Source organism: Zootoca vivipara, chromosome 9 (genome assembly GCF_965207765.1).
Source record: "Zootoca vivipara chromosome 9, rZooViv2.hap1.1, whole genome shotgun sequence".
In the NCBI taxonomy this organism is placed as follows: domain Eukaryota; kingdom Metazoa; phylum Chordata; class Lepidosauria; order Squamata; family Lacertidae; genus Zootoca; species Zootoca vivipara.
In genome coordinates, this window is record NC_142592.1 from 57,298,713 (window position 1) to 57,325,467 (window position 26,755).

Genomic DNA, 26,755 nt, shown 5'->3' on the forward strand with positions numbered 1-26,755 from the left:
TCAATTCATTATTTTCTGGCCTTCCTTTTGCCAAAGTGTATGTGCCTTTGTTTCCTTGAGCAAGCCAAAACACGATTCTCCCCCACGTGACTTATGTACCAGGGTCAGGTTCAAAGGTATACAAAGCCCTGAATTACTTAGGCCCGGGAGAGACAGCGCATCCAAGGTCGATCACTGAGATCACTCCTGGTGATCACTGTGTATTTTTCTGTTGTGTATCACATCGCCCTGGGACCTTCGGATGAAGGGCGGGATACAAATTTAATTAACAACAGCAACACCCAGGGGAGAGTTATTAGTGGTCCCCTACAGGCTAGAGGTTTGTGCTTTCCGTGTCATGGGCTGAAATCTGTGGAACTCCTCCCCACTAGAAGTCAGACAGGATCTGTCACTGCTGAGTTTCAGGCACCTGGTTAAAATCATTTCAGGATGCCTTCCGAGTCACGACTGCTTTTCTGACATTTTCATGTTCTCATTTAAATTTCTGAGATTTCTGTTCAAATTAGGTTTAATTTATGTTTTAGATTTCGCATGTTTCCCCCCCCAAATGCTTTTTATTCATTTTCCACAAATTAATAAAACAAAAATACAAATCACAAAATACAATTAAAACAAACAATACAATAGAACAATAAAGATAAACAACAACAACAACAGCAACAAAAATCAACAACAAAAAATACCTTTTCTCCTTACTAACTTTTGCTATTCTATCGTAGGTGGGACCTCCTTCTGAGCTTCTTTTTCTATCACCTCTTTAGCAGCCTCATCTTATAAATCTATCATAACTTAATTTTAAACTAATTTCAACATGAAAATTCTAAAATAAACTGAAAAACTTCTCTCTACTTTCCTCGGGTATCTTATATATTACAATGTTTAGATTTCGTATGTTTTTATCGTTATAAGCCTTATTGAGCTCTAGATAGAGAAAAGTGGGATACACAGGTGAAACTTGGAAAATTAGAATACCGTCGAAAAGTGCATTTATTTCAGTAATGCAATTTATTTTTCTTTTCTTTTCTACAAATGCTTTCTTTTGGAAATTCCACAGTAATAAAACAAATAGTTACAATAATACAAAAACAAACAAAAACAAACATCGCTATTACATTTCATTAATTCCATTCCATTTATAATAGACCCGCCTAATGAAAAATCATTACAATTACAACAAATAAAGGCTTGACATGTCTTGCTTTGCATGTCATGCATCTATCTCATATATTGGTTTCACTTTTTAAGTTGCATTACTGAAATAAATGCACTTTTCGACGATATTCTAATTTTCCGAGTCCCCCCTGTACATTTTAAACATAATCAAATAGGCTGCACAACGTTTTTATTTTTGAAAAAAAAAAGAAGACGGCTAAGTTAGAATATTGCCTGCATTAAGTCCCAAGCAGAATTCAATCGGATGTCTACTTCCATTCTATAGCCTCATACTCTGTTCTCAAATGCGCATAACAGCACGTCTTTTCATTTTAAAGACGCTGCTTTCCGCATATGCTGCTGCTGCTAATCAGTTCCCCGGAGAACCAACTGTTAAGAGAGAAAACTGGCAGCTTCTCAGGCTGGAGACATACACACATTGCAAACCCTTCTTGCTCCTTCCCTGTGCACAGAAGCGACGGATGGGGAAGTACCTCTGTATCATGCACTGCAATGGCCCTGCCCATGGATCCATGCCTTAACACCTGCGCATGAGCAGACTTCCATGCAAATGGAACCCACAGTCAGGACAGGGATCAGATAGCATAGGTGTCGGGTGTGGCCAGAAGCTCAGGCTCTCTCGCATTAGGGCTGGGCGATATATCATCCAAAACTAGCTTGAAGTCCATATCGGTTTCATCATTTTTGACCTGGCACCGTATCGCGAATCGTGATGTGGTGTGCGTGTGCACCCATGCTATGCAAAAATCACAATGTGAGGAAAAGCATGAAGCCAGCCAATGCTTCTCTTGATTCCGGCAGCCGCTGTTAACTCTGCAGGCACAGCTTTTCTCTTGCGGGGGAGCAGCGAATCACAAGAGCGGGCCAAAATCACAATGTGGGGAAAACCGTGAAGCCAGCCAATGCCTCTACATAGCTCCATCCTTACTGCAGGCGTCGTAATATACTGGTATATCATGAGGTTTGGCTGGTGATATACCACAGTGTTGAAAACCAGGTATCACCCAGCCCTGGTCCACGTGAGGGCATGAGGGCAGGGCCATCAACGTGCCCAGTGTCAAGGCACTGCACAAATGAAAGGCTTTGCTTGCTAATCCTGTGACACCCCCTTCTCACAATTCATGGAAGAAGGGGGCTTCAAGATCATGAGGGAGGGAGAATTATTATTATTATTATTATTATTATTATTATTATTATTATTATTACAGTGGTACCTTGGTTTAAGTACACAATTGGTTCTGGAAGTCTGTACTTAACCTGAAGCAAACTTTCCCACTGAAAGTAATGGAAAGTGGATTAATCCGTTCCAGATGGTCCGCGGAGTACTTAAACTGAAGTGTACTTAACCTGAAGCGAACTTTCCCATTGAAAGTAATGGAAAGTGGATTAATCCATTCCAGACGGGTCCACAGAGTACTTAAACTGAAAGTACTCAAACTGAAGCGTACTTAAACCGAGGTATGACTGTACTAATATTAAACACCCGCCCTTCACTCTAAGGCTTCAGGCTGGGTTGCATCATTAAAACACAATTTAAAAACAGTTTTAAACAAGTACAAAAAATAAGAGCTACATCTCCAGCACCCAAACCCAGAGGTATGCTTTCAGCATTTGCTAGAAGCTGTATAAGGAATGTAATTATTATAATAGATGTACCTTACAGTTCATGCACCTTACAGTGTGTGTGTGTGTGTGTGTGTGTGTGTGTGTGTACCACAGCTTAGGAGGAGCCCTCTCTTGGGGGCTATGAGGGTTACTAGGTGGGCTCCTTAAATATCACGGAAGCAATGTCTGCAAACACTCATTAGAGAAGTGGGTGTGTTTTTTTGGCAAGGACACACGCATGATCTTCCAAGGAGGCCATCTTGTATGAGATGCCCATGAATCCTCAAGTCTTGTGAATGCAACACCACCCACTCAGACTGTGGGACAACCCCAAAGTCTGGATTTCTGGGGACTCCTGGGCACAGGGAATCCCTTGATCTCCTAATGTGTTTCAGCATTTCCGAGCTCCGGAAGCACATGAAGGCACAGAGCAAGACTACAGTGAAACCAGAGCTGCCCAAATTCATTCTATGCCTGAAGCAAAAGTCTGGAGAACTCCTCAGCCCTCTGGAGTCTCCATCACCGGCCTCACTCCCCCAGGAAGACGCTAGTATTTCTACTTTCAAGGCAGATCGGCAGATAACAGCACAGATTGCCTACCAAGCAAGGGAGAGGGGCTTTAAATATTCTCTGCTATAGATGTCTTCCACCAAGCTTAATAAGGAATTCATACCCGGTGGCATTATCACACACGCAAAGCCAATGAGTCTTACCGTACAAAGCTTTTGCACTTGTCTTCGACGCCTGGTCCCTCTCGCTTTGAGAAAATGTTGGGGATCCATATCCACTGCAAGAGAAGGTACATTGTTTGTGCGTGGTCTCCTGTGACAAAAAGCCAGTCGGCATACCTTATAAAGGTAAAAATGCATACAGAGATAATGTTTGCACTGAGCACAGGAACTTGAAAACTCCTGGCTTTCATGTTTCTGGACCATATTGACAGCAAACGTGCTTGAAATAAAACCAGGAGGCCTACTGATGCTTCAGAAAATAGATTTCTAAGAGTTGGAGATTTATTGCCCCACACAGCTCTGCTTTCTCTATTCCCCAAGTGGCTAGCTAAAGAAAAATAAATTATGCAAAGCAATTATTTTATGTGGAGCTATATTTATAACACCTACAGCCTCCCAGTCACCCATTCAAATCCCCCGCTCTCTGTATCTATATTCTTTCATCCACTGTTTTTATTTAGATACCGCCCTTCGTTCAAAATCAATGAATGGTTCACCAATAAATATATAAAATACAAAACAACCAATGAAACTACAACAAAATCTGGCAACGTCAAACCAACAGCAAGCAAGATAATGCCATCCAGAAATTCAAAAGGTTCAGTAACCCAATTAAACAACAACAAAGGGAGGATTTAAAAAGCCCGTGTGGTGATTACTTGTTATTTCATATATGCCAGTGTGTGTTTCAGCTGAAGTGGTTGCATCAAGTGATTCTGTGCGGCTATTTTGAAAGCCAGCATGGTGGGGTGTCCTTGTGCAGGGAGGAAATCAATGAAATAAATGCACACCTGTTATAATAAGCACACTAGTATCATTTTGCTGGTCACAGATAATAGAAATGTCTCATACAAATCGTTCTCTTCACAATCACCTGTTTTGCCACTGCTTTGCTTGAGCCACAATTGTCACCCGATATTTATATCCTGCTTGTCCTTTAGGGAGCTCAACTTTGCAACCCGCTTTATTTATCCTCACAACAACCCTGTGAGGTAGGTTACAAGTTATTGTGACTTTTTATACAGGATCTGATTCTTACTATTAGTGTTTGATGTTTTATTATTATTTTTCTGTATGTTGGAAGCAGCCCAGAGTGGCTGGGGCAAACCAACCAGATGGGTGGGGTATAAATAAAAGTGATGGTGATGATGATGATGATGATGATGATGATGATGCTGACAGTGACTAGCCCAAGGTGAGCATCATGGCTGAGTGGAGATAGGATTGCTGGGCATTGACCAGGATCACAAGAGCCCTGCTAGACCAGGTCAACAACCCAACTAATCCAGCACCCTGCTCTCACAGTGTGTTACGGGGAGCTTGAAAGCAGGACCTGAACACCAGCACTCTCTCCACCTTCAGTTCCCAGCCACTGGTATTCAGAGGAATCCTGCCTCCCACCCACCCCCACCCCCAGTGGAGGGAGACGTCAGGCATCCTGGCTGGCAGCTACTACATCACACTAGCTCTATTGCAGAATCACAGTGCCTGTGAACAGAATTCAGAGCAGCAAAGAATTTTCCCATCTTCAAAATGGTTATAAAGGTGGGCAAAAGCTACTGGGAGTGGGATGGGTGGGGGTGAAGAGAAGAATTTAATCTTGACTACTAAATGAGAAGTGACAAGGGTGTCTGGAGATGACCAGGATCTAGAAAGCATGTCCAAGGACTTCTGTTGGCCTCTTGGAATTTGTGACTCTTCTTCTTCAAATGGTCAGGCAACCTGTGCCGCAGACTGCTTTTGACAGTATCCTGTGTTCCAAAAGCTGGGGGAGACCAGCTGCTATTTGAGAAACTCAAGCCCCCTTTGGACGTGTGGAAGTAAAGTCATGCCACTCCTTAGTTTTTGGTTTACATGTAGAAGCAGAATTCACAACGTCACCTTTGACATAGGGTGCCTGTGTATTGGGTCTAACATACCAATATCTGAAAGCAAGCAAACACACATACGGAGGAGGCTACAGAATGTTTTGCATGGTGCTATGGATTTCGGGAAACTCACATTCACAGTTATTTACACTGTCCATTTCCAGCAGCGTGCTCCCAGATTTGGAAAGCTTCTCATGGGATTTCCAACCCGTGATCCCAATTTAGTAAAGCCCATGGTTTGCAGTCAGCTAAATACGTTTATAAATAGTTTTGATGTTACTTATTCCAGCCAAGGCCAAGCATCATTTATTTGAATAAATGTGCTTCTAAGCAGCTTGCAAGTTTGTCTTATGACTGGACTATCTAAGGCTCTCCCCTTGTATTTGTGTGTGCCTGTTTTGAGAGCACAGCTTTTGTGTGAATCAAATTTTATTGTTTACAGCTTATGCTCGCTACAATGTGTGTGTGTGTGTGTGTGTGTGTGTGTGTGTGTGTGTGTGTGTGTGAAGTATGTGCGAGTATATATTTGCATGCACATAACTTTGCTAGAGCATGCACACGCACACACACACACAAACAGACACACATCCAAGCTCAAAACGAGAATTGCAACCTCAGATTGCGGAGTCTTTTAAGAGACAACTTTCACCCCTTGCTTTTTCTATAAAAAAAAAACACAGAGACATAAATTATGCATGGCTTTGGCTTGAGCAAACAACATCTGATCTATTTATAAATCTATTTAGATTACCACAAATCACAGAATCTCCTTCTAGATGAGGAAGGAAATCCCATTAGTAGCTTTCCAAGGGTAGAAGGTTGCCCCTGGCAATCAGCAGCATATAGCACTATCAGCTGCTACCCATTCAGTTGTACATAAACCAATAGGACAGCTGTTTCCAAAGGGAAATTAGTTTTCTGGCCCTAATAGAGATCAGAAAAGTTTAAAAGTCTGAAGAGTGACCTTCGTTAAAGTAAGGGTGGAGCTGAAAGCAGCCATACCTGAACCTGGGCCTGGAGTGTGTGTCGCCTAACCCAGAGGCCAGTTACTAAAACACAGAGGTAGAAGCTGGGGGCTGAAGGCAGAGAAACTGAAGACCAGCCCGTACCACTCTCCTGATGATGAAGTGAAGGTAGATGCCCAGGCTCCTACTATTTATGCCAGTCCTGACCAACTCAACGGCTTGGTGGTAGCAGAATGCATGCATTGGATATGCAAGATCCCAGGTTCAATCCCCATCAGCTCCATGTAGGACTGGGAATACTCCAGTTCTAAAACCCTTGTGAGCCACTATCGGTCAGTGTGGACAATACCGCTGTCAGAAGCAGTGTCAGCAACAAATCACACGTGAAGCTAACTCTTTATTAGCAGAAACAAAGTCTGCTCAGGAGTGCCGGGCCTGATGAGCATTGCTGCTCTTCTCAGTAGGCCTTGCCCCATGGAGGTTGAAGGTCCCCACCCTCTCACAACTGCCTAAATCTCCTCCTCCCCCTGGTCCTTCCCAAGCAATCTGAGACTCGGGCGCTGTGCCTGACTTTGCTCCTCCCTCTTCATACCTCTTCTGGCTCTGGAGACAGGGGGAGGGGAGCTGGTCACCACAGGAGAGAGAGACACCCGAGCTGAGCTTCTTCTCCAGCCTAACTCATCTCTGCTTCTTGGACTCCATCCTCTCCTGTTTCAGCTTCTGCTTCTGGACTTCTCCTCCTCCCAGGCTTCTCCCTCTTCTCCCTCTTTCCACTCATCATTGTTCCACCACCAATTCCTGGGCTCTGATCCTTTGTCCACTGAGGGTCCACTGAGCTGATGCCTCCCACCATTCCTCTGGTCCATGACAACTGAGCTATATGAACCAAGCAGCTTCCTATATCCCCAAGTAATGAGTGCATAGAGCGTCTGTAAAGAACAAATATTGACTCTTATCTATAACTGGGGTGGGGAGGCTGTGGCCCTCCGGATGTCGCTGGACTACAACTCCCAGCACCTCTGATCATTGGGGGCTGATGGGAGTTGGAGTCCAACAACATCCAAAAGACAATAAATAATAATAATAGTAGTAGTAGTAGTAGTAATTTACTTACTTACTTACTTACTTACTTACTTACTTACTTACTTACTTACTTACTTATACCCCACACATCTTGCTGGGTTTCCCCAGCCACCAAAGATTCCTCATCCTTGATCTATAATGTCCCCTGTTATTGACTACCCTCTTCAACAGCTATCCTAACCACCAGTCATTGCTCTCTCTTTAGCTTCCTCTCCACAAAGACTCTTCATGACAGGACATCTGTGAAGTAGGAGAAGTAACTCCGGTCCTTTCAAGTCAAAAGACTGGATCCTAAAGACTGAGAGGTGATTCTTGCGGATGCCACTGGACCTCCACAGCCTGACATGTGCAAATCTCTCTGAAATCTTGGGATAACTTTAGGAACAGCTTCCAAGACAAAGCAATGAGCTTTTTTTGGGGGGGGGGAATCCCAGGAAAATTGAGTGCACCCACAGAAGTCTCGGTGCACGACCAGAGATTTATTGGGATCCCAGCAGGAATTCAAGCGAGGGCTTCAGAGACAAATGAAGCCGACTGCTATGGTTCTGTTTACCTTCAACATTGCAGTCTGCAGCCAAAATGTTGACACACATACCAACAAATTAACCTTGGTGGAGCTGGGTGATGGGTGCAGTTTGTTGACTGTAAATGCTCCTGCACAAGGCATGACAGAAGTTTGCAAGATTACACATGGCATGGAGAGAGTAAAGCTCCCCGCCCCCTCTCCAACACTAGAACTCAAGGGCATCCAATGAAGCTGCTTGCTGAAAGATTTAGGATAGAAAAAAAGAAAGTACAATGGAACTCACTCCCACAAGAGGCAGCGATGGCCACCAACTTGGATGGCTTTCAAAGAGGATTAGGCAAATTTGTGGAAGGGTAGGCTATTGGTGGCAACTAACTATAGGGCAACTACTTTCTGCTTCCATAGATGGAGGTAGAGATGCTTCTGAACACCAGATGTTGGAAACATCTGGCAGGGGAGAGTGTTGGTGTGCTAAGGCCCTGCCTGAGGATTTCCTGCAGGCATCTGTGTGACCACTGTGAGAACTGGATGCTGGATTAGATCAGCCATTGGCTTGTCCCACCAGGCTCTTCTTAAGTTCTTAGGACTGGGATAGGTACAGTTCTCTACGAGCTTCATCTAGGAACAATTGTGCAAGGACCCAGCGTTCGACATTTGCTAGGTGCCAGGCACATTTTGCACCTGGCTATCGGCCACTTGCGACCAAGTGAAGATGCCTGGGTGCAAGGATGTCGCCTGAGGTCACCATCATCTGGAGGTGCATGCCTGGGGATCCTTGGATCTTGACTGTTTTCACACACCAGCAAAACATCCTAGATAATCCGATAGGTTATATTTTGGCTGCATGATCAGAATGAATTTCAGGAAACAAAAACTTGTATTGGAAAAATTCAAGTTTGGAGCCGTCTGGCCCCAAAATGGCAACTAGGCATTCCGTTTGGGCTACTGTAACCCTGGATTAAGGAGCCCCTTAGCACCTAGCTTGTGTATCTGAGGTTCTAGCACTGCAAGGAACCTAGAGCTTTTGTTGCATCTAAGTTTGGGATACACAGGAAGCAACAAAAACACTGATAGAGATTCACATTATTGAGGTATGATTTGAAAAAGGTATTCATGCACCTGCAGGCGGGCGCACTTGTTATATCCAAGCTCATATGAAATTGATCTTATGTCTGAAATGGCAATAGCTTCCAGGCTGAAAATGAAATGTTAAGTCTCAGAGGAGACCTTAGGGCTTCTTCTTCCTTTTATTTTATTTTCGATGAACTTGGGTGGCAGAGAGGGGTCATGTTGGTGGGATAATACTTACTTTACTTGAGAAGAGTAACTCCCATATGCACTTGGGTGGGTGTTTGAAATATGGCCATTCATTCTGATCAACACTCCCTCTGTGGAAACAGGAGAGGAAGAAGTCATTAGGGCAACCAGTACAATAATGCTAACAAACATTTAAGAAAGACTGCAAAATATGCCATTTATGACTAGCAATGGATGAAATCTGTCAATTTCAGCTCTCAAAGTTTCATATTTTCTCAGTCTTAAATTAAATTCTCCATATTTCTGCAGCAAAGAGATTTTTTAAAATACTCATGAAGATTTGTCAGCTTTTAGAGTGTCCAGTATTTCTCCAAATACATGCAGTTCAGTATGTAGTTTTGAGAAATGTACACAATCAATTTTCCTTAATATAATGCATTTGGTAAATTATTTTCACACACACACACACACACACACACACACACACACGTATGTATGTATGTACGGTATGTATGTATGTATGTATGTATGTATGTATACAGACACACACAACCCCCTCTGAAACATATGCACATTTGGTTGGAAAACTGTGTCACAATTTTTGGAGGAGTGCAAAGTTCAAAGGTCAGCAATGTTTTGATTTATGTTTTGCTTCAGGAAGTACAAACTAGCTTAGCTCCCTTTAGAATCAAATTTCTCCTCCATCCTTAGTTAAGACAGTGGAAGAAGACTGTTTACATCCTCTAAAAACAAAGAATGCTATTGTTAAAAACATCTTCATCATCCAGCAAAACAACAACCTCAAAAAATCCTGCACAAGGTTATCAATCCGTATCATCTGAGTAGATCTTTGGTTTGAAAGAAAACGATCTGTGCACCAGACCTAAGAACTGTGTACTGGCCCAGGAAGTACCAGAGGCGACTGCCGCAGAATCCATTTCCTTGTGAGGAGAGCACACCAAAATCTTACGGAGCTTTTTGCTCTTATCAGTTTTACAAACATACCAATCCAGCTTGTGGGAGCAGGCAAGCATGCAGACCATACAGGAATTTAAAGCAACATCAGCTCCCCAAAGCAAACAGCCCATCCCTCAAGGACCAGATCATCAGAACTCCTCCTTGCAAGCCTCTGCAAAGTCATATATCTCTGGCATCCCTTCGGCTTGAAGCACTGGAAATCTTCAAGCAGTTTCTCCCATTCTCCCAGGGCAAGTGGAGCATAAGAAGCTGCCTTTATACCAACCAGATCAGATTATGGGAAACCTGTAGCCTTCCAGAGGCTCTTAGACTACAACTCCCATCCCAAGTGACCATTGGCTAGAGTTGATAGGGGCTGAAGTTCTGAATCACCATTTCTCTATATCTGCACTAGAATGTAAACACTGCAACTGCTGGTACCAGGCAAAGGAAAGCTTTGCACTTGCTGAAGTTTAACAGACACCGCCCCTGACCCTAGCTTATGGACATTGCATTAAAATGAAGCCCACTGTCAAAATACCACAACATTCTCCATAAATAACCATACGTTGGATTTTCCAAGACCTTTTTTTGCTCAACGTGGTGCTTTTCTGCATTTTCGAGGCAAATCCATTTAATCTACTCCAGCATTGCGGGGGGGGGGGATCTTTTGGGTCCCCTCCTAGTTCTGCAACTCTAATGCATTATTCCTGAGTACAAACAAGATTCGCCACTTTTTGTACCCTGTTTCTCATATTTTAAGGCATCCCCATGAAATAAGCCATAGCAGGATTTTTAAGCATTCAAGGAATATAAGCCATACCCCGAAAATAAGACATAGTGATAGGAGCAGCAGCAATGCCGGCCGCGGCAGGAGGAGGAAGAAAAAAATAAGACATCCCTTGAAAATAAGCCATAGTGTGTTTTTTTGAGGAAAAAATAAATATAAGACGTGTCTTATAATATGAGAAACACGGTATAGGCATTCAAGCACAAGTGTTTCAGGCTCTCCCCAGGTTTTTCAAGGGGTGCTGGGAAATTGCACAAAAGTCACAACCAAGTCTCTTCGGAAAGCCAGAAGCAACTGCGGCCAACCTCAGTCAAGTGTTGCTGAGCAGGAGTCCTGTACCTGCCCACACACAAACACCTTATTTATAAAGCAGATGTTTTGGGAAAGTGGCATGATTTTTTTTGCCATTCAGGCTACAAGCACATTTTCATGAGCAGTTGACCTATTGCAGTTTAAAGTATTCCTTGAAGGGCACTTAAAATTAACAGCTTCCTCATAGGCCTTTTGTCTCTCTAACTTGCTAGGCAGATCACCTTTCTGCTAATTAGCTGTTAGAATTTTTGCAGAGCTGTATGAATAATGAATCATCTGGAGTTTGAAAGAACAAAACTGTTTTGTTTGTATGAGGAATCTAGAGTTTAGGGTTTTTAAAGCCTCTCCAACAATTAGGAGTGAAAGTTCTGCATCGCCATACCCTTCTGCTCTCCTCGCTGGCAGACCCCCTCCATCACGGTGCACAGATTGCACCAGATCTTAAAGTGAATCATACACAAATGCTTTTATTGGGATCCTTTTCGGAATTTGTATAGTGCCTGGCAGAACACTGGGGCGAGAGACCCCATTCAAGCAAGCAAATAAGGCAGCATTTATTAACTGGTCAGGGCAAACATCAGCAGTGCAGCTGACAGCACAAATGGAAACTTCGCCCTACACAACGCCCTACTGTCTTTTATTCACTCCAACCACAGGCTCTTCAAGACCCTGGATTGAATTTTTCGGAGGTAACACCAACTCACTACCCTCTTTGAATTCAATGTTATCATCCATCTTTGTTTGAGACTCTGTCCTGCCATGTGATGCCCCAAATCTTCCTGACACGGTCCACGTGGAAAGCGTTGAGGCATTGCTCTTGGTGGTTGTCAGTTGTCTGCAACTCACTTCCACAAAGCAATGTACACAGCACACAAACCTTGTAGACCTTCCTCTTGGTATTGGACGTTAGTGTCACGTTCTCCCAAACCCTTTTGGAGAGGTGAACCGTTGCAGTAGCCTGCCTTACCAATACTCTTGTCCAGCTCAGCGTGGATGGAGAGATTTTTGGTTGTGGTGGAGCCCAGGTAGACAAAACTGCCTACCACCTCAGTGGTGACCCAGGATGTTAGTTTTCGTCAGGCTGACGAAGGGTGGATAAGTCTGAGGTTTAAACACACATGTCTCTCCAACAAGTAGTCTCCACCCAAGCACGGAAGAGGCATCAGCTCAGTTCAAAGGCACATCTCTCAGGAAAAGCACTCAAGCAGGGTAGAGCCTAGGGAGAGTCCTGGGGGTTGAATCTGGCCCCTGGGACTGAGCGCTGTGTACACAAACCCTGCGTGCATTAGAAGACAGGTGTAGATATAGATCAAAATGGTGAGATATGAGCATCCAAAAAGCTAAGGGCAGGGCTGGTACTCACAAGGCCTGTGACATTCTGAGAAAGAATTTAGCAAGGTCATATACCTTGTGTAGCAAGACAGGAGTGCCTGGCGTGCTATGGTCCATGGGGTCACGAAGAGTCGGACACGACTAAACGACTAAACAACAACAACATACCTTGTGTAAGTTGGTACAATTATGTCAGTTAATAGCAGTCTTTTTGTGTTGTCAGTGCAGCTGAGCAGGAGGTCTGTTCTGTTCTGCTGCCGTCTGCCTCAGTGTTAGTCAGAGTCTGTGAGAGTCTTTTAGTCTTGGGGATAAATCTATGTAATACACTAGTAACATAAGTAATACCTGCCAGCCTCATATATACACATTTAATCTAACAAGTGTGAGGACACTGTGTGAAAAAGTTGTTGCTATTTAAACTTTAAAGAAGCGTCTTGCGCAGTTTTTTTTATAGGAGGGAAGAGGGAACGAACATAAGCATTAAACGATCCAGTCTGTAGCTTTCGCTTAAGCTTTCTGTTAATGGGAATTAAATATAATTGCTAAACAAACTAACATTTATTAAGTTTCGCAAGTGTGAAACAGGAAAGATAACATTCAGCTAATTTGTTCTTCCTAACTAAAATCTAATTCCTACATAAATGTGTAAGGAGGAAACGGGACAAATATGATGACATGGGCTCGCTTGAAAAAGAGCCAAGAATGGCCTCTTGAGTGGACAGTCGGTGGCAAGACTTGGCTTAGAGCGTAATGCCAAGGTTGCGGGTTCGATCCCGTATGAGACAGCTGCACATTCCTGCACTCCAGGGGGTTGGACTAGATGATCCTCAGGGTCTCTTCCAAGTCTGCAATTCTATTATTCCTTCCATAAAGCAAACTAGCAAACTACACACGACATCAATCATGTAGTTACCAATTCATGTTGTAGGAGGGGCCCAATCTGGGTTGGAACCAGGGAGGGGCTGTTACCCTTTGGATTCCACCATAGTCCTGATCTGAATTGGGGCTGTGGCACTTCTTATTTGTGGGGAGCGGGGGAAGCTCCTCTATGGAAGCTTTTCTTCAAAATAGGCACACAATCTCTTGGTCGGAACACCATCGTGAATGAGCAGCTGCCGCCACAGATTGTTTTAATATCAAACTGAGCCAAAACTCGGCGATATTTACCCTCTGTTTAACCTGGTTGAAATGTACAAGACATTGGACTGTGCAGCATTGTTCTGTAAATAGCTCCATGCATCACGAGGATTCGTAAAACGGAAGGTGCTGCTCTGAACTTCAGGACAGCAAGAGGACAGCCACACGATTGCCAGAAACACAGATCAATTATGAATCAATCACCTCTGCAGTAAGCTTCAATATTTTTTCATCTATCCCCTGCGAATAGCTAGAATTACCATCCTAGAAAGGAGGGAGGGAGGGATGCCACCTCCTAAAGAAGGAAATGAGAAAGACCCCATTTGTGCTATAGGTTTAAAGCAGTACCATTCCAGTTTAAACACTCACATCTACTCCCAAAGAATCTTGGGAACTGTAGATTGTTATGAGTGCTGAGGGGCCTCCCTACAATTATCAGAACCCTGGAGACACTACAACTCCCAGGATTCTTTGGGGGGAGCCATAATGGCTTAAAGTGGTATGATACCGCTTTAAATGCATAATATTAATAAAATGCAGATTTGGCCCATCACAAAAGTGTTTCCAGTGCCCCCACTCCAGTGCAGGGTGAAATAAAAGAACTGGCTCCAGTATGTTCAACCACTGTGTTCTGGAAGTTTCTGATCTGGAACAATAAAATATTTATGAATCTTCCATTTTTAAAATCCCGGCTCGTTCAATGCCACAAGCCACAAGGTTATACTACCTTTGTGCATAAAAATTGTGTCCTTGAATGCTCCTCGGACAGGTAACATGACCCTTTTTAAAATTCATGCAGCCCTGAGCAAGCCAGGAACTTGCGGTCAAAGGCAGCGCCTTCCTGCTCACAGCTTCGCTTTCCAGCACTTCATGTTCTTCTAAGGTGAAACTGTCCTTGAAGTTCTGTTTGTTGTTTAAATCCACTGGTTTCTGCAAGGAACTGCAGGTAATAAAAATGCCCAGGTAAAGTTTACGGGGGATCTTTCAGTTGCTTTCCAAACTGAGTGGTGCATTTGTTCACAACAAAGCTGACTTGCGAAAAGAAAAGCCCATAATAAATATGCTGTCTGGTTAAAGCACTTTTAGTTTATTAAAAATTGCCACTTAACAACTGACCAACTACATTTAAATATCTCTGCATATAACCAGGAAGTAATAAGCAATGAAGGGATAGGTAAAGGTAAAGGTACCCCTGACCATTAGGTCCACTCACGGAAGACTCTGGGGTTGTGGCACTCATCTCACTCTATAAGCCGAGGGAGCCAGCGTTTGTCCACAGACAGCTTCCAGGTCATGTGGCCAGCATGACTAAGCCACTTCTGGCAAGCCAGAGCAGCGCACGGAAACACCATTTACCTTCCCGCCGCAGCGGTACCTATTTATCTATTTGCACATTGACGTGCTTTCGAACTGCTAGATGGGCAGGAGCTGGGACCGAGCAACGGGAGCTCACCCCATCACGGGGATTCGAACCGCTGACCTTCTGATCGGTAAGCCCTAGGCTCTGTGGTTTAGATAGAGATCCTCCCTAACATTATCTCTCTCATTCCTAACTTAGCCCTACCAATTAATAAACTAACAATTACTTGATTAATTTGTTACCGGATGATTGATTGTGTTGTAAGAAAAACTGCTCCCTTTCCCTTATGGGGTATTCCAGAGCCCGTATAGATTCCTTCAGTGGGTTCCCTATCGGTAGGAGAATGTAACAGAGGCCAACCAGAGTATATTAAGAAGCAAAGCGGCTAGTAAGCCTGATTTTTATTCAAGGAACTGTTGCAACAGGATCCCCACTCACCACACACAGGAGGGAGGAGGAACCCAGAACAATGGTGTGAAAGCCCTTATATTGACTTTTGAAATTGCCCACCCTGTAGCCCAAGATTCCCCCCAACAAACATCAAACATACATCACAGAAGTATCTGATAATGGTCACTGATTGCATTACCTGGGCAGTGTGGCCATTCTTTTGTGATGGTTAATACCGGTACTTTAGTTTCTGAGTCCAGGTCACAGGCTCACCCTATTCCTACACAAATATGCCCTTAAGACAGGATTTGCAAGCAAAAAGACAATGGGAAGGCTTTCCCCATTTGCCTCCCTTACTGCAGAGGAATATTTGAGGTCATTGGGAAAGTCAAAATGGCTTCAGGATTGCTCTCCCATGCTATTTCAGACACATGGTCCATATATTTAGATATGTGTGCATTTATGAATATTTATTCTATATTTGAGACCTTAAAATTCTTATAACAATGGCAACCCCAGTAATAATTGCAGGCAGCAAGACTTGGGTACCCTGTGTAATGCTTCGCCTCCATCCACATGCACTTACCGGTAGGTATATGCCTAGGCCCAGTTCACATGTAACGCTAAGCCATGAGGAAACATGCATGTCCCATAGATCATGGCTGATCCACTCCTTCCCATGTCCACCTGCCATTGAGCCACCTGGGGCTAAGCCATGGTTGGCTTAGCATTACATCCGAACATGGGAAACGCGGGTGGCGCTGTGGTCTAAACCACTGAGTTCTTGTGGTTGTTGATCAAAAGGTTGGCGGTTCGAATCCCCACATTGGGGTGAGCTCCTGTTGCTCTGTCCCGGCACCTAGCAGATCTAAAGCATGCCAGTGCAAGTAGATAAATGGGTACTGCTGTGGCGGGAAGGTAAATGGCGTTTCCGTGCACTCTGGCTTCTGTCACGGTGTCCCATTGCGCCAGAAGCACTTTAGTCATGCTGGCCACATAACCTAGAAAGTTAACAGTGGACAAACATCGGCTCTCTTGGCCTGAAAGCGAGATGAGCACCGCAACCTCATAGTCGCTTTTGACTAGACTGAACCATCCAGGGGTCCTTTACCTTTTACCCTTTAAATCCGAACCTGGACTCAAGATTTCTCTCTCCCAGACAAACCATAAATGGGTCAACAAAGAACATGCCTCAGTTACTGCTCATGGTTTGTCGGGAGTGAGACAAACCATGAGCCTCAGTTCAAACATAAGCCAAGGTTTAGCACCGGGTTAAGCGGAAGGGGAAGGGAAGTGGTAGAGATCTTAGGTCCAAGCATGCCCCGAACGGCTTGCTTGTTTGCACTAAGCAGTGGTTTGGCTGAGAGTTATGTGTGAACCTGGTCATAATATCTGGACTCACCACCACAAAATTTCTGACTATACAGACCTTCTGCAGCAGTTGCAGCAACCTTTCCCTGTGAACTGGCATGTACAGCTCTCTGTCATTCAGACTAAATGGGATCCAAGGAAGGAATATCCCCCCCCCCACACACACACCTCATCCAAGAAATCACATTCACAGCACCCACATAAACTTTTAAAAACCGAACATTACTGTATTTCACGTAAATATTACGTTCCCACACACAAAGGTTTCCATTCAAGGTTCCCAGGATTTTAATAGCTCTAAGAAATAACAGCTGTGGCGCTGATACGCAATTTGTTCGCTGCTGCCAAAGAAGTGGTGCAGTGCATCTGCTGAAAAGTACATCTACCAAGTACCTCGTCTCAACAGGGAGAAAAAGCCTCCCAAAAATATGGGGAATCGGGCTTTTTATCACCTCTTTTTTATTATTATGTTCTGAGCAGGCAATATGTCCATGCATACAAAAAAGAAAGTTAAAAGAAACACATGCGTGCAAAACTATGGCAACTACAAATGCAGAATTTTCGCTCTCTAGAATAGAAGGAGAAAGGCTCCTCAATGTGCTAACCTCATCTCTAAGGCCCCATCTGCTCTACACATTTAAAGTAGCATCATGCTACTTTAAAGAGACATAGCTTCCCTCAAAGAATCCTGGGAGCTGAAATTGGTTCAAAGAGCTGAGAGGTGTTAGGAGACCCTTATTCCCTACGCAGAGCTACCATTTCCAGAGTGGTCTAAGAAGGAATCCCTATTCCCAGAGAATTCTGGGAATTGCAGCTATGGGGGATAGGGGGCTGCTAACAACTCTCAGCTCCCAGTTGATTGACTGTAGGTTCAATAACAGATGAGCGGGGATACTTATTCACGCTAAGCATAATTAAGAGTCAGCTTAATGGTTTGGAACCAGGTAATCTGAAGAACTGTCTGCACCTATACAAGGCTTTTAAGAAAATTCCTTCCAGTAGCACCTTAGAAACCAACTAAGTTTGTCACTGGTATGAGCTTTCATGTGAAGAAGTGTGCATGCACACAAAAGCTCATACCAATGACAAACTTAGTTGGTCTCTTAGGTGCTACTGGAAGGAATTTTTAAATTTTGTTTCGACTACATCAGACCAACACGGCTACCCACCTGTAACTAAGGCTTTTAAGATCAGCACCTGAGGTCCATCCCTCTGGTCCATCAGTGAGAGCTGTGAAAATGGACATTATCAGGACCAAGGCCTATTTTGTGGTGGCCCCACATCTTTGGAAGAATCTCCTCCAAGAAGCTGGCCTTTGGGAACATTTTACAGACTTATGCATGCCAGTCTGCATTGGGTTACTTTTAGCACCCTGTGCTTTTAACTGAAGCGTTATTATGCTGCAGCTATATTAGTGATCCATACAAGCATGGTTCATTGCTTTTATATAGTTTGATTATTTACTCTGTGTCTTCAAATATGGTTTGAGAGAGTTTTTACCACAAAAAGAGGGCCAGAAATCAAACAAACAAACCAAACTCCCTAAACACAAAAACATCTCACTAGTTTAGATCAGGCATCCCCAAACTGCGGCCCTCCAGATGTTTTGGCCTACAACTCCCATGATCCCTAGCTAACAGGGCCAGTGGTCGGGGAAGATGGGAATTGTAGTCCAAAACATCTGGAGGGCCGAAGTTTGGGGATGCCTGGTTTAGATGGTATCATGCACACGAAAGCTTATACCCAGAACAAACTTAGTTGGTCTCTAAGGTGCTACTAGACAATTTTTTATTTTTTTAGTTTAGATGGATAGTTTAAAAGGATTAGAGAAATTCATAGAGAGGTCGCTCAACGTCTGGTTATTATCCACAAGAGCTAACAAGAAGAAGAACAAGAACCCCCATGTTCACAAGTACTCTAGCAGGTTCTGGGTTCAACAGAAAGTGGTTACCCTCTCTACCACCTAATTTTAAGCTTTCAGGGGCATCTGACTGGCTGCTATGGCAACCAAATGGATTTGCCTGACTTTGCTGTGATCTATCAAAGTAACTCTTAGGTTCTTATGAGGCAGAGGTAGCTGACATTGTACCTTCCCTAAGTCGTAGGGCTGCATCTCCCACCATCCCCGGCCCCTGACTATTCTAGCTGAAGCTCATGGGAGGTGAAGTACAAAAACATCAGGAGAGCAGCATGTCGGCTATCCCTGTCATGTGAACTCAAGATAAAAACCTGAGTTTGCATGATGTAATTGCCAACAGACAGACAAGCATACTTAACTGTGCCTTTAGCTCAATGGCTGGCCTGCTGTTTAAAAGCATAGGCTGGGTCCAGCCTCCCACAAGGACAAGTGTAACCTTCAGAGGGAGTCTAGTGTGCCCCAAAGGACTCTTCATCTTCGTTCCCTGCAGCCAAATTTGTTCCCTTCATGGTTAATGCAGCATACATTGCCCGTCTTGCAAATAGCATGTCTCTGTTTACATTTGTCAAACCACGTATCTGAGACAACACAGAACAGATGCTGCTCCAGGCTGGATAGCTAACTGTTATTTCCTGAAGGCTGATCCAATTTTGAGAAAAGGGAGAGGGTGTCCGGAAGAGAAATTGCTATAGCCAGGACTAATACCTGGCTTATAAAAAGTGTGTTTGTCCTTCAGTCCAATTCCCAGCAAGCCTCCGAATTCACACCTATAAACTAAATCCACCTTAGTTTGCTCTTATCTTCCTTCTGCCCTCCCAAAATAGTGCTATTATTTTAAAGGCCAATTTCACCAGGGGGCCTTCCCCAACTGTACAGAGAATTCCCCCCCTCCCTCATACAAACTCACCTTCCACATATATATTTCAAGGCAATGTACAAAATATAATAAAACAACCAAGAGAAGCAAAAGAGAGAAGATGAACTTACAAATAATACAAAATTTACCCCCATGACAGAGACATGTTCATTCAACTGGGAAAACGTTTAGCTGGAAATTTGTCTTCTGCTATTTCCAGAAAGTGCAGATAGTTGAGTGCCTGTCATGTCTCAACATGCAAACTGTCCTACAAAACGGAGACATTCACACTGAAAGACTTGATTCAAGTTACTGTGGAGAAGGTTTCTCTGGAAATTGAAGGAGAAGCTCTCCTGCAGAACACAGTGACCTCCAGGGTACATAAAGAACCAACCTAGCAGTTCAAAAGCATACCAGAGCAAGTAGATAAATAGGTACCACTGTGGTGGGAAGGTAAATGGCATTTCTGTGCACTCTGACACTTGTCACGGTCCTCCGTTGCACCAGAAGCAGTTTAGTCATGCTGGCCACATGACCCAGAAAGCTGTCTGTGGACAAACACCGGCATCCTTGGCCTAAAGCGAGATGAGTGCCATACACCATAGTCGGCTTGGACTGAACTTAACTTTGCCTTATATAAGGGATAAGGCAGCCTCTCCAGTAACCTGTTCCTGGGCTGTGTAGTATCAAAACCTTCAATTTGGTCCAGTGTCAGATTGCTGGCTGATGCAAATTTTAGCTTGTGCTTTTATGTCAACATCCAACTACTGAACAGCTTAATCATCTGAGCTCACTAAGATGCATCCTAAAAACACTGAGTAATAAGGATACGTAGCCACCTTTGTAAGCTGCCTGTTGCAACCGCCACTTACGCCTGCCTTGAAATGTCATGGCTAAGTGTCCTTTTTCATCATCGTAAGCTGTCACTGTCGAGCGATGCCCACGCTAAGTTAGTCCAGCATTAAATGAGCTCCTCAGCTCCTCCGCTTTCAGGATGTGAGAGATGTACAATAACCATCTAGCTCGCTGGAGAATATGTACCAACTGAAAAGGAACGTCAGTCATTGATTGCTCAGGACTTTTCCTCAAATCAGATGCACAGCAATGACTGAGCTTGGGACTGCTCTATAGGCCCATTCACAAGGGCAGACATTGATGCCGAAATCCAGCATCACCTGAGCTCTGCAAGTGCAACTTTCTCCCATTTGAAGTGCAGGGTGTTTGAGGACTGGGACATTCGCAGGGAAACCAAAATGCTTGTTTACAAAGCTATTGTACTACCAACCTTACTATAGGCTTGTGAAACATGGACCACTAATAAACGCCATTTCCAACTCCCCAAAATATTCCATCAATTGTGTCTCCGAAAAAAATTACACATCACCTGGGAAGACAGGCGAACTATTGGCAGTGTACTGGAAGAAGCAAAGATCACCGGTGTCAAAGCAATGATTCTTCAACATCAACTTCGTTAGACTGGTCGTCTTGTGTGGGTGCCTGATTATCATCTTCCAAAGCAACTACTCTATTTTGAACTTTAAAATGGTAAGTGTAATGCTGGTGGTCAACAAAAGAGGTTCAAAGATTCTCTCAAGGTGAATCTTAAAAAATGTAGAATAAACTACTGGGAAACACTGGCCTGTGAGTGCTCCAGTTGGAGAACAGCCTTTACCAAAGGTGTCATGGGCTTTGAAGACGCTCAAACTCAGGATGAAAGGGAGAAACGTGCTAAGAGGAAGGCACGCTTGGCAAACCCTCACTGTGATCAACTCCCGCCCAGAAACCTATGTCCCCACTGTGGAAGGACATGTGGATCCAGAATTGGCCCCCATGGTCACTTACGGACTCGCTGTTAAAACTGTGTTTAAGGAAGACAATCTTACTTGGCTACGAGTGATCGCCAAAGATGAAGAAGACAGGGGTCCGCCTTCCCAAAACAGGTGCCTTCCGGATGCTTTGCATCACAGCCACAGGCCAGCATAAGTTGGTCAAATGGCTTTAATCAATTTCAGGTAGGAATATAAGAATCTGCCTTCTACCGTTGGGTTCAAGTAGCTCCATACTGTCTACAAGTGAGCTATTTCCCAGCCGTACCTGGCGATACTGGGGATTGATTTTGCAACCTTCTGCATGCAAAGCAGATGCTCAACCACTGAGCTACAGCTAGGAACCAATGAACCAGATTATATGATAGAGGCAGTTGCTGAGCCACCTAAATGCTATGGCAAAATCCCCCAGGATCACTGCCCAAATGGGAGCTTCCAGTGTAAAAACTAGCAGCTTTTGGAAGGGCAATTTCCAATGGAAACAGAGGGAAAGCTTCCCCCTATTGAGCCCATTGTGATCAGGAGCCCCCAACATATTTAACATCCCATGTAGCTGTAGCCTGGGTCTTTTGGGGGAATGGAAATTCCTTTCCTGAATTCAAAAGGGGGTGGTCAAAAAGGAAAATGAAAAAATATCAGACAGTCGGTAGCAGGCCTGTTCAACAAGCAAGACGCCTTGTTTCTGATGCTCCCACTGGTATTATTTCTGTTTGTGTAGCTTTTAACTACACAAGCACCACAGTAAGCACTTCATGCTGTGAAGGGGGAGCCAGGGGAATCCCCACATATTTCTTAAATAAACTCATTTTTCTTATATACAAAAATTCTTTGCAAGGGGAAAATGGCAAGAGCTGTAATTTTTTGGCACTCTTTTTTTTTAAGCTCAGGTTCAGGCAAAGTACAGCAACAAGTCAATGAGGAGGTGTGCTTAATTATTTACAAGTCTGAGACCCGGCTCGGTAGATTCCAAGGTCATCTATTTATACTGTGCAATGATAATATATGTTTGTTTCCAAATGCCTAGCAGCCAAGGCTTGAAAGGTTCAAAGCCAGGAGGTCAGGAGGTGAGCATGGCATTCAAAACACTTTGTGCAGTCCTGCCGACATATGAAAAGGACAATGAAGGGTTCTGTTTGACAGAACATATGGGAGATAAAGGAACTTTATTTAAAAGGAGGGCGAGAGGGTTCTTTCTGAACAAATGCAGGTGTCAATGATGGGGCTTTGTACAAACAGCAGAAGCTTTCAAGCGGTCTCTTGCAAAAACTGGCTGAGCTCACACGTAATCCTAAACTATAATTTAAGGCTAAGTGGATGAGCAGCAGCTAACAGTGGACTTTTATGCTGCCCCTCCATCATCAGCAAATTATCAACAACAGCTAACACTCCATCCAACCAACTTGATGTGAGCTCTTCTTCTGCCTAGGTAGGACCCATCTGCACCCAAGTTGAGCATAAACCAGGCTGTCAATGTGGCACAACTGATATTCACACCACCTCTAGCCTTCTCCACTAGGACTAACCATGGTCCTCATTCGTGGTCATATTCTACCCCTGCTTTTCTCCACTGTTAGCCACTTTCTCCTCACTCCTCACTTTCCTCCTTTAATTCCTAGGGAGGAGGAATTAAAGAACCTTTTAATGAGGGTGAAAGAGGAGAGCGCAAAATATGGTCTGAAGCTCAACATCAAAAAAACTAAGATCATGGCCACTGGTCCCATCACCTCCTGGAAAATAGAAGGGGAAGAAATGGAGGCAGTGAGAGATTTTACTTTCTTGGGTTCCATGATCACTGCAGATGGTGACAGCATTCATGAAATTAAAAGACACCTGCTTCTTGGGAGAAAAGCAATGACAAGCTTAGACAGCATCTTAAAAAGCAGAGACATCACCTTGTCGACAAAGGTCCGTATAGTTAAAGCTATGGTTTTCCCAGCAGTGATGTATGGAAGTGAGAGCTGGACCATAAAGAAGGCTGATCACTGAAGAATTGATGCTTTTGAATTACGGTGCTGGAGGAGACTCTTGAGAGTCCCATGGACCGCAAGAAGATCAAACCTATCCATTCTTAAGGAAATCAGCCCTGACTGCTCACTGGAAGGACAGATCGTGAAGCTGAGGCTCCAATACTTTGGCCACCTCATGAGAAGAGAAGACTCCCTGGAAAAGACCCTGATGTTGGGAAAGACTGAAGGCACAAGGAGAAGGGGAGGACAGAGGATGAGATGGTTGGACAGTGTTCTCGAAGCCACCAACATGAGTCTGACCAAACTGCGGGAGGCAGTGGAAGACAGGAGTGCCTGGTGTGCTCTGGTCCATGGGGTCACGAAGAGTTGGACACAACTAAACGACTAAACAACAACAAGCCACTTTCTAAGCTCAGTGTGTTGTGCAGAGAGTGGTGAGGATGTCTTTGGCAAACAGGATCCCAAAGTGGAGCAATAAGTCCTCCTGACCCCATTAATGATATCCCTGCACTGAAAAGTACATACTAACAAGAAACAACCAGGTTTTTCTATAAGAAAAATAGGTATACATCTGCCGTGGTGAATGCAAGTAAAGGCTAAATCTGAGAAACCCGGATGATACAAACTATAACTTTCACAGAAAGTATCTTCTTACAGAAAGAGCAAACAAAGCACTATTTTTTTATTTTTGAAAAGGTTGGGTAAATGTCACTGCGAAGAGGAAGGCACACTGTGGTCTTTCCTATTCCTTATTGCATGGCATTTGTCAATCTTTGAACATGCCAGGAAACAAAACGGTAGTTAAATAGAAAAGGCAATATTTCAAGTCATTAAATGGTTTCATTGGGGAGAACAGCTAGTACAGTCTTGCCCGTGTACATGCAATGCCAGTCTCTCTGTTTCTCGTTTTTCAAAGCTGAAGTTCAGATTGCCATGCTTCCTCGTCAAGTTGCACATTGCTTTTTCTTCTCAAGTCCTCATGAAAGTTCATCAGCGTTTGGGTACACATTTCTCCCAATATAAACATTTTATGCAATTTTGCCTAATACAGTAACTGCATAGACATTTTTGCAAATTTTCCTAACTATGCATTATTTGTATATTATATACAGTAATACTTGCATTTTTAAAAAGAAACTTTCTCTTCACATACACATTTCATACACTTTTTTTAATTGGAGAAGTGTGTTTTCATTCGCACATTGTTTCAGGAAGTGCAAATAAGTAGGCTTGCATTCAAACTGAATTTTTTTCCCCTTAACCCACTTCTACAAACCAAGGGGGATGTTCACATATTACATTCAACAAGTGCGCGATCTGTGTATACAAATAATTGAGCTGTACAAATGAACAAGTATAATTACTATTATTACTACTATTTTATTTATACCCTGCGCATCTGGCTGGGTTTCCCTAGCCACTCTGGGTAGCTTATAGCACATATAAAAACATAGTAGAACGTCACACATTTAAAACTTTCCAATACAGGGCTGCCTTCAGGTTTCTTATAAAAGTTGTATACTGTAGTTCTTTATTTCCTTGACACCTGATGGGAGTGCATTCCACAGGGAGGGTGCCACTGCTGAGAAGGCCCTCTGCCTAGTTTCCTGCAACCTCACTTCTCACAGTGAGGGAACTTCTTTCAAACACACACTTGTACATATGCAGAGATGGCTTTTGCCCATGTTCAGTGCAATGTGCAAACAACCCTAAGGTAAACACCGTAAAAAAGCTCCAAGCAGACTTTCACAGTCTAAGTTTTTTTTAAAAAAAACCATGCACACTTTTACCATGCCCCACACTGGACCTGGTGCTGCACAGCCAGAGATTGTCACCCAACACTTATTTAGGGTTATGGGTAGCAGGAAAGACAGCAGGAGGGGTGAGACCCTGTCTTCTTCACCAGCCTGACTCATCTCTGCCTCTTGAGCTCCCTCCTCCCCTGCTTCAGTTTCTGCCTCTGATTCTGGACCTCTCTCTGCCACAGACTCTCCCAGCTCACTGAACCCTGTTGCCTCCTCAACTTGCAACACCTCCTCCTCCCAAGTCTTCTCCCTGTGATCACTCATCACTGTTCCACCACCAATCCCCAGGCTATGAGCCTTTGTCCCCTGAGGATTCTCTAGCTGGTTCCTCCCACCACTCCTCTGTGTCCAGCCAGTCCATGACAGGCAGGGATACTCAATGTGGTGCCCTCCAGATTGGACTACTGCAGTGCACTCTACGTGGGGCTACCTTTGAAGGTGACCCGGAAACTACAATTAATCCAGAATGCGGCAGCTAGACTGGTGACTGGGAGTGGCCACCAAGACCATATTACACTAGTCCTGAAAAACCTACATTGGTTCCCAGCATGTTTCTGGGCACAATTCAAAGTGCTGGTGCTTACCTTCAAAGCCCTAAACAGCCTCAGCCCAGTATACCCGAAGGAGTGTCTCCACCCCCATCGTTCAGCTGGGGCACTGAGGTCCAGCTCCGAGGGCCTTCTGGCGGTTCCCTCACTGCGAGAAGTGATGTTACAGGGAACCAGGCAGAGGGCCTTCTCGGTAGTGGCACCCGCCCTGTGGAACGCCCTCCCATCAGATGTCAAGGAAATAGACAACTACCTGAGGTTTAGAAGACATCTGAAGGCAGCCCTGTTTAGGGAAGTTTTTAATGTTTGATGTTTTGTTGTTGTTGTTGTTTAGTCGTTTAGTCGTGTCTGACTCTTCGTGACCCCATGGACCAGAGCACGCCAGGCACTCCTGTCTTGCACTGCCTCCCGCAGTTTGGTCAAACTCATGTTCGTAGCTTCGAGAACACTGTCCAACCATCTTGTCCTCTGTCGTCCCCTTCTCCTAGTGCCCTCAATCTTTCCCAACATCAGGGTCTTTTCCAGGGAGTCTTCTCTTCTCATGAGGTGGCCAAAGTATTGGAGCCTTAGCTTCACGATCTGTCCTTCCAGTGAGCTGATTTCCTTCAGAATGGATAGGTATGATCTTCTTGCAGTCCATGGGACTCTCAAGAGTCTCCTCCAGCCCATAATTCAAAAGCATAAATTCTTCGGCGATCAGCCTTCTTGATGGTCCAGCTCTCACTTCCATACTTGATATTTTATCATGTTTGTAATATTCTGTTGGGAGCCACCCAGAGTGGCTGGGAAAATCCAGCCAGATGTGTGGGGTATGTATGTATGTGTAAATAATATATATATATATATATATATATATATATATATATATATATATATATATAGTTCCTGAACTCCCATCATCATCATCCCTTACCATGCTAGCTGGGACTGCTGGGAGCTGAAGTCCAATGATGTCTGGATGGCACAACATGGGCAGCC

General features: G+C 44.0%; 1 protein-coding gene across 3 annotated transcripts in view; it reads right to left on the reverse strand.

Annotated features, from left to right (window-relative positions):
- Positions 1 to 26,755, reverse strand: part of EPS8 (EGFR pathway substrate 8, signaling adaptor) — a 132,524-nt gene that overhangs the window by 53,577 nt on the left and 52,192 nt on the right. For all 3 annotated transcript variants that reach the window (XM_035126529.3, XM_088676944.1, XM_088676946.1), the window contains exons 2-3: positions 9,261 to 9,339; positions 3,492 to 3,565 (exon numbers count right to left, since the gene is read on the reverse strand). In XM_035126529.3, the coding sequence (XP_034982420.2) occupies positions 3,492 to 3,565; positions 9,261 to 9,322 (136 nt within the window). In that variant the 5' untranslated portion in view covers positions 9,323 to 9,339. The remainder of the gene's footprint in view (positions 1 to 3,491; positions 3,566 to 9,260; positions 9,340 to 26,755) is intronic.